General features: G+C 59.5%; 1 protein-coding gene across 2 annotated transcripts; it reads right to left on the reverse strand.

Moving 5' to 3' along the window:
• Positions 1 to 251: 251 nt before the first annotated feature.
• Positions 252 to 6,133, reverse strand: RNF215 (ring finger protein 215). Of its 2 annotated transcripts, XM_047760230.1 has the most exons (9): positions 5,755 to 6,133; positions 5,355 to 5,498; positions 4,827 to 4,898; positions 4,661 to 4,746; positions 3,800 to 3,956; positions 1,674 to 1,793; positions 1,461 to 1,604; positions 1,123 to 1,225; positions 252 to 1,033 (listed from the first exon to the last, which is right to left on the reverse strand). In XM_047760230.1, exons 1-9 carry the CDS (start codon positions 6,037 to 6,039, stop codon positions 1,011 to 1,013), a joined length of 1,134 nt encoding a protein of 377 aa, XP_047616186.1. In that variant the 5' UTR covers positions 6,040 to 6,133; the 3' UTR covers positions 252 to 1,010. The 2 variants fall into 2 exon arrangements, with proteins under 2 accessions (XP_047616186.1, XP_047616185.1); XM_047760229.1 differs by having other exon boundaries at positions 1,461 to 1,793.

The following is a 6,133-nucleotide window of genomic DNA, read 5'->3' on the forward strand; positions in this document are numbered from 1 at the left end:
CCTAGCCTGGGAACCTCCATATGCCGCGGGAGCAGCCCAAGAAAAGGCAAAAAGACAAAAAAAAAAAAATATATATATATATATAAAACCTAATCGTGGGAGTGAAATCCATCAGTCACAGTTCAGGGTTGCATGAGGCGTATTCATGGGCAATGGGGAATCTCAGGGGCCATGTTTGAATCCACCTCCCACAGGCATCAGACCCCAAGGTGACTTGTTTACCTTAAAACACCCACGCAGATGTTTACATCTTATGTTAAAATATATCCATGTTTATTTTAATATTAAACCTCCCCTACCCCAAGTCTAAAAAAAGCCCAGACGCCCCTGGAAGATGTACCACATTTATCCTGTGGCTTCAAGTATCCTGGTCAGCAACCTGTAGCCCCACTGAGAAACACAGGACTAGATGGTTTCTAAGGCCTCTGGTCCCAGCCAGGCCCCGGCAGGAAGCCTAGCTGGACTGGCAGTGGGACCCACGCAGTTCCTGGTGCCCAAAGACCAAGGGTAGCAGGCAGCAGAAGGGCCTCTGGGCTTAGCATCATAGCCTTGACCAAAATGTGTCCCGAAAGATGGTCAGGCCAGGGTGCCCTCAAGTCCAGACAGCTCCTCCCCAACCCACCCCCCAATAAATAAGCACAAAACCCAGCCACTGCAGCCTCAGCCCTTGGGGATGCCTTGCAGGCCGGAGAGCTCCCAGGGCCCTGGGAACAGTGGCAGTGCCCACACCCTCTTCCCCAGAGCCCTGGGAGCTGCCCACAAGTTCCCAGGATAGCAGAGAAGGGCCTCAACATGGCCTCTTTTCCCGCCAGGTCCAGGCCCTGCATCCTTCCCCATGTGGATGTGGTGGGGCACCTTGCCCCTCAGCAGGGGAGGCCCCTATCCCTCCTCCCACCCCCAGGGCTTTCTGTCCTGTCCCCCCTGCAGTCTTGTTCCAGGAGCCCAAGCCAAGGAGCAGGGTGCAGGCAGGAGGGGCCCCTTCCCCACGTGCAGAGACCCAGCTGGGGCAGCTAATCATCCGAATAGCGGTTCCCTGCAGGAGCAGAGGAAAAACAACAGGGAGGGCGGCGTCAGGTGTGGCCCCGGTGGAGCTGGCCAAGGGCCCCCACCCTCAGTGCTCACCTAGGACATTGAATTTGCACAGCGGGCAGGTCTGCTGGAGCATCAGCCAGGGGTCCACACAATCTCGGTGAAACTCATGCTTACAGGGAAGCACCCGGAGCCACTGCGGGGTTGAGGGAAGGGCTCAGGCCTCCAGGTGGGAATGCCAGGCCACATGCCCACACCTGAGCTGGGGAACTGAAACCCGTGTGGCCCACTCCCACCCATCCCCATTCTGCTTTCCAGAGCTCAGGTGGGGCTGGGAGCAGGCCTGGTCGGGGTGGTTCCCAGGGCTCTTGGGAGCGGGGCAGGGGGTATCATAGGTCAGCGGAAGGCTGGCCAATGCCCAGGGCACTAACTTGCTTGTTGCAGAAATAGTCCAAACACACGGCACAGGTCTCAGCAGCAGGCTCCGGGGGGCCCTGTGACGCCCTGCCTACCCGGCAACGCCGGGTCTTAAGGGATGCCAGCCTCTGTACCACCCGGCGCTTGAGCAGGTCCACCTGTGGGGTAAGGGCAGGCACAGTTCCCGAGAGCTGGGGACACCAGGGCTCCCGAGGGCTGGCTCCTACCTGGCCTCCGGGCTCCCGCTCGCTCTGTCGGGACGCTTGCCGCTGAGCCTGGACCACTAGGCCTGTGCACAGGATCATGGCCACCAGCAGGATGGCATTCCACAGCTGCTGCAGGGGCTTCTAGGGAGGGGGGATGGGGAGCAGGGTGTCAGGTTCACTGCGGCGACCCTGCCCTCTTCCCCCAGTAAACCATCCTGAGGACCAGGCAGGTGAAGTCCACGAGCACCATGACCATGGAGGTTCCTGCTTCCTCTTCTGAAGGAAGCCGCCCCACAACCTCCACACTCCCAAGGGCCCATCCAACTCCACCCTACACAGTGAGGCAACCCACGTGGGTCCCCAGCCCAGGTCTCTCCTGGTGTTTGTGCACTCACACAAGCGTCTATCTGGCAGCCTCCCCAGTCCAGGACCCTGTCACCTTCCCACTCCCATCCCTACCTGGCACTTCTAGTCTGCTTTCTTGGCCACTGTTACCCAAGAGGTGCTAGGCCCCAACCTGTTGCCTGGCTCCTCGGGGGCCTCACATCCCCGTGCCCCCCACTGCTCTTTAAGTGCCCTGCTCTGCCACATGCACCTAGTTCCCTCCCTCAGCCACAGGGAGCTCCCCTGCAAAGCCAGTCACACAGCACCCCTACCTGACCCTTCCCTGTGATGCTCCCCCGCCCCCCAAGAGGAAACCCAAACTCTTCTACTAGCCGGCCCTCAAGTCCCTTGAGCTTCGTACTCCTACCCGCCCAGCATCCCTGGTCCTTGCCCCCCAATTCTATGCCTTTCCACACTTCAGTCTTGGGAAACAAAGCTCGTGTTCCTCCTTCCTTCCCTTGGCTTGTGCCTTTCGACAGCCTTGTGACCAGGTCTGCCCTCACTTAGCCTTTGAGAGGCAACTGTGGGACACACTGGCCTAGGCTTAACTCCCATTGTATGCAGCGTGGCAGCCAGGCTGCAACAACGCAACAGCTGGCTCAGGAAAGTAAGCAAGCACACGGGCCTGTGGACATGTCACGGCTAATAAATGCATTCATTTAAAAGCTTTACCACCTTGTTCCTAGCCTATGCTGAAGTTCAACTACCAACACATATATGGAGGGAGAGGGGTCACGAAATGATTTGATGGGCAAGGCTGGTGTTGTTAATGTCACAAGATGTTGCTGTGTTCAGGATGGAGGCACTCTGGGGGCCATGGCCAAGAGGGGCCTGGGAGCCCCAGCTTCCTGCTCTGTCCCACCTTCTCCCCTGGTCTCTGTGTCCCTGACTCCCCTCCATTCACAGTGGGATGGTGACACCTGCTCAGAAAGCTCTCCTGAAGCCTAGGCTGAGCTCAAGGCCTTCCTCATGCCCTGAAGCCCATGCCCACCAACAGCTCTGTGGTCACCCCAGCAGAGAGATGGTGTCTCTGGCATGGCCCCTCCCTAGACAGGGCCCTGAGCTCGTGCCCCCTGCCAAGTTGAGCCAGGCTGATGCGTGGAGCTCCACTGTAGGCCAGAGACCCACTCTCCCCAGGTTCAGAGCCTCTGGGGGACCCCTAGGAGAGGAGCAAGGGCAGGGATGGGTCTCGTCCATGGGAGCTGTAAGACGTGGTTGATGGGAATTTACTGAACGCCCAGAGGCTGGAGGAATGGTGACGGGGCCCTGGGGTGGAGGCTGAGAGCTGCTCCAGCTATGCTTCAGACACCTGAGCTACCATGGGTTCCTGACACCCACCTCGGCTAGCAGCCAGGTTGTTCATCGTTGAGCTCCATACCAACCAGCCTGACCTCAGTACGTGCCCACCCACTAGCCCCTTGGGCCTGCTCCCAAGCTCCTTTCCAAGCTCTAGCCTTTCTGCCTGCACCTCCTCCTGGCCTCTGACAGCCCCTCACTTGCCTGCCTTGCCCAGAAGGAATTAGAACTTCATTCTGCAGGTGACAGAGGGTCAGAGAAGGCTTCTGAGCAGGACAGAACAGTGGCAGCTAAGGTCAAGCCTGGCTCAGGCCCCACACTGAGAACCTACCAGGCCACTAAACATTCGCAGCAACTCTGGGGAGTGCAAGAGGTGGTCCTCACCACCAAGACTGGAAGAGGCCACAGGATTTGAGACAAGGCGTGTGTATGCCCCACCCCCCAGCCTCCTCTCCCCAGGCACCCACCTGCTCCTGGGCCTGACTGCCTCCCAGGCACACCAAGTCCTGCCACCCTCCGTAGCTGTCCTTGGAGAGGCCACAGGTGGTCCATAGGGTCAGTTTCCACTCGATGTTGGCTGATAGGGACTCTCCGCTGGTGATCTCAGCCATGGCCTGGGTCCTCCTGGGAGGGAAAGCCAGAGGGCCAGATGAAACAGCTCAGGAGAGACGCCCAGATCCACCCACCCCAGCCTCGTGGGGAAAGGATGCCCTTGAGCATCTCCCCATAGCCCCTCTGCTTTGGTCCCCAGGCCTCTCTCAGATGCTGGTTTTTCCAGTTCTTTTTTTTCTGTCTCTCTCTCTCTTTTATTTTTTTTTGTCTTTTTGCCATTTCTTGGGCTGCTCCCATGGCATATGGAGGTTCCCAGGCTAGGGGTCGAATTAGAGCTGCAGCCGCCGGCCTTCGCCAGAGCCACAGCGACGCGGGATCCAAGCCACGTCTGTGACCCATACCACAGCTCAGGGCAAAGCTGGATCCTTAACCCACTGAGCAAGGCCAGGGATCGAACCCGCAACCTCATGGTTCCTAGTCAGATTCGTTAACCACTGCACCATGACGGCAACTCCATGGTTTTTCCAGTTCTTATAAAGCCAGGCCAACAGGCCCATAAGCACAGAGAAGCAGCGGCCTCCCTCCTTGTTGGAGCCAATCACCTCTGCCCGTGGAGCAGCCTCCTTCTTCCAGTTCCCTCACCCATTTTTCAGAGCAGAAGAAAACCATCTTTAAATAAACAGGAAAGGACCTGGTCCCAAGACACTTGAGCCCATGGCAAAGCTAGGGACCGTAGCGCCCAGGCCCAGTCCTCTGGAGCTCAAACCCCAACTCACTGCAACAGTGCCTCCAGCAGCTTGGTGACGTTGGAAGAATAATGCAGGACAATCACTGGCCTGAGCAGAAGCTGGGATATGTCTAGCTGTAGGAAGACAGGGAGGTCAGCCAGTCCTGGTTGCCCATTCCCCAGCCTGCATGCCCACTAGGCTTGATCTGGTTTACCTCTCGGACCACGTTGTGGTTCAAGATGAGGAGGAGCAGGGCAGAGGCTCCCAAGAAGAGTGCCCTCCGCATCTGCAGGACAGAGGCAAAGGCTCACACACACACATACACTTGCCCACACATGCGTCTCACTACCTATGGCCACAGTTGTTCTTTTCTCTGGAGAGAACATTTCCTCTGGATAGACTAGCTATAAGCTCCTTGAGGTCAAAGGCCGAAACCCTTATGCCTCCTGCCTTCCCCTCAGATGTTCTATGGGACCCAAACAATACAGGGCCTTCCTTGGTCCAAGCAGGGCCCACCCCAGCAGGCACTCCCTGACTGAGCTTCCTGACTCTCTGGCCTCCTCCCACCTCCCTGCTGCCAACCACACTGACCCAGATTCTACAAACTTGGGTCCCTGGCCCCACCCAGGCCCAGGGCTTCTCTGAAGGCTCCTTACAGGCCCACCACTAACCAGGTGGTCTGGCTCTAGTAGTTGCCTTGAAAACCCTCCTCTAGCCCCCTTTTCACATACACCCTCTGCACCTGCTGAACCAGAGCCTTGGGATAGGCCTGTGGGCCGCTGCCCTGACTTTCCTGGTCAATCTGGGCCGCCTGCTCCTTGCCCACGTATGCCACCGCAATCCAGCCTTCTCTGGGCACTTCCTGCTCAGCATCCACGACGTCCATCTGTGGGGTGAGGGACCGTGGATGTAGGGAGAGGGGGAGGAAGGGGGATCAGGCACACAGAGGATGCAAGGCCAGGGTTTGGGGACGAATTTGGAGGGGAAGACATCTGATCTCAGATTTTGGAAACCTGAACGCTGGGGGCCTTGGCAGCCTGAGGAAGGGGCGCTGGGCTGCCAGGGCTTGGTCTAGGACGAAGGCTGGATCTGGGCACAGGGTCTAAAGCGGGCCGGAGGCCATAGGGCTCAGCGGCGCTCACCAGCATCAGGCGGCCGCCCATCATGGGCGCCGCGTCTGCTTCGGGGCCGATCCGGACGCCCTCCAGCACCAGAGCGTCTTGCCGCGGCAGCTTCACGTCCACCCGTACCGCTCGGGCCCCGCCCCGTCCCGCCCGGGCCGCGGGCTCACTGCCGTCCGCCGCGGCCCCGGGCCCCGCCAGGCCCAGCCAGAGTGGCAGCAGGGGCAGCAGCAACAGCAGGGGCGACGGCGCCGGCGGAGGAGGAGGTGGCAGCGACCTCAGCGCGGGGCGAGCTGCGGGGCCCATGGCCGGACCCGGCGAGCAGGCCGCACAGAGGTCCCGGGGTCCCGAACGCTGCGGGAGTTGGGGAGCGAAGCCTCAGCCGGACGGGGCGGGGCGC

Source organism: Phacochoerus africanus, chromosome 15 (genome assembly GCF_016906955.1).
Source record: "Phacochoerus africanus isolate WHEZ1 chromosome 15, ROS_Pafr_v1, whole genome shotgun sequence".
NCBI lineage: Eukaryota > Metazoa > Chordata > Mammalia > Artiodactyla > Suidae > Phacochoerus > Phacochoerus africanus.

Excerpts from the sequence above, each read along its gene's own strand:
- RNF215 (XM_047760229.1), bottom strand. The coding sequence starts at position 6,039 with ATGGGCCCCGCAGCTCGCCCCGCGCTGAGGTCGCTGCCACCTCCTCCT. Across the intron at positions 4,747-4,826 it reads ACCACAACGTGGTCCGAGAG|CTAGACATATCCCAGCTTCT; the intron begins GTAAACCAGATC and ends GTCTTCCTACAG. Across the intron at positions 1,226-1,460 it reads ACTATTTCTGCAACAAGCAA|TGGCTCCGGGTGCTTCCCTG; the intron begins GTTAGTGCCCTG and ends TCAACCCCGCAG.